The sequence below is a fragment of the Talpa occidentalis genome, unplaced genomic scaffold (assembly GCF_014898055.3).
Source record: "Talpa occidentalis isolate TD23 unplaced genomic scaffold, MPIMG_talOcc4v2.1 talOcc4.9, whole genome shotgun sequence".
In the NCBI taxonomy this organism is placed as follows: domain Eukaryota; kingdom Metazoa; phylum Chordata; class Mammalia; order Eulipotyphla; family Talpidae; genus Talpa; species Talpa occidentalis.
The window spans coordinates 103,269,543-103,271,076 of NW_023605305.1; the positions used below are offsets into that span (position 1 = coordinate 103,269,543).

General features: G+C 40.1%; 1 protein-coding gene across 1 annotated transcript; it reads left to right on the forward strand.

Annotated features, from left to right (window-relative positions):
* The first annotated feature begins 288 nt into the window (after positions 1-288).
* Positions 289-677, forward strand: LOC119236314 (translation machinery-associated protein 7). Its single transcript, XM_037500109.2, has one exon. The coding sequence runs from the start codon at positions 327-329 to the stop codon at positions 519-521; it is 195 nt and encodes a 64-aa protein (XP_037356006.1). The 5' UTR covers positions 289-326; the 3' UTR covers positions 522-677.
* The last annotated feature ends 857 nt before the right edge of the window (positions 678-1,534 follow it).

Below are 1,534 nucleotides of genomic sequence, written 5' to 3' on the forward strand. Positions count from 1 at the left end.
AGATCAGGAAAAGATAATTAAAAAAAACGACCGTAGCTGAGAGCTGATGATTCAAGTTATTTACTAGCTATTAACCAAATGAGGGATGAGAGGTGAAAGAATTTGGAGAGAGAGCAGAACAGGGGCCTAGGTCTGTGGTAACTGCTCCATAGATAGCTATTTAGTAGTATATATAGTAGTCTACTAGAGTGGTTGGACAAGGAGTAAAAAGAAAATTGGTCACATAAATTTGGAGTAAAGTCTTTAAAGGACATACACTTTGGAAACATTGCAATACCCGATCTCAAATTCCGGTGGCAGGGTCTCGGGTGAGGGGCGGTGGCGCCATGTCTGGCCGCGAAGGTGGCAAGAAGAAGCCCTTGAAGCAGCCCAAGAAGCAGGCCAAGGAGATGGACGAGGAAGATAAGGCATTCAAGCAGAAGCAGAAAGAGGAGCAGAAGAAACTCGAGGAGCTAAAAGCGAAGGCTGCGGGGAAAGGCCCCCTGGCCACAGGTGGAATTAAGAAATCTGGCAAAAAGTAAGATGTTCCTTGTACCTGAGGCAATGGTGGTCCTTAATTCCATTCGTATTTCAACATGTGGATTCTCGGCCATAGTATCTTTCGATGCCAATAGCTAGAATGAAGTGTCTTGGAGCCTGTTGTACATTTAAGAATAAACTTTTGTAAAAAAATAAAATAAGAAAATAAGAAGTCATACACTGAAAAAAAAAGAATTATAAAAAATATTAATTCATAAATAAGAGTAACAAAAATTTAACTTTCATCAGAAGGCTAGGTTGATAGAGTTTTTGAAACATAAGAATCATTGAAAAATTATTTTTGGTTATGATTTCCTGGGAACAAGCTATCTGATGGGAATTTTAATGCTGGGTAGGGCCCTGATCATGCTGGGAGGTGTAGAGCATATTAAATATTTTGTGCTTTATTGTAAGAGAAAGGTAAGGACCTATTGTTGCAGAGGGACAATCTATTTAGAGTGTAGAAGAGAGAATGGGGCATGCCAACATGAAAGCTCATTCAATACATTCTTTTTTTTTTTAAGATTTATTTATTTATGCATGCAAGAAACTGGGGTACAGGCCAGACATGCAGGAGGTGAGAGGATTCACCAGACACAGAGTGGGGAGCAGTACAGGCAGATCTACTGAAATACACTGCTGAGGGGAGCAGCAGGTGAGACAGGAGAGGTCTACTGGGTCATGTAGGTCAGCTCCCTGGCCAGGAATCGAACTTGTACTTCAGTGGCTTCTGAAACTTCATAGTGCTGAGACTTCACCCCATGTGCCACCAAGGAGGCCTCACTTGCCTTCTATTTTTAAGGAAAGAGAGTTGCTTTGTCTTCTATGAAGACAGAAGACTATAAGGGTAAGTGACCCACCAAAATACAATTAAATCCAAAGTCCCTTTGATATTCGGTGATTCATTTTCAATTTTAAAAAGAGATTTATAGCTGGTGTAATTAAATTAATACACGGATATGGGTGCAATGAGCTTAAGTTCTAGACACAAATCCTTGGAAAAATTCAAAATGAA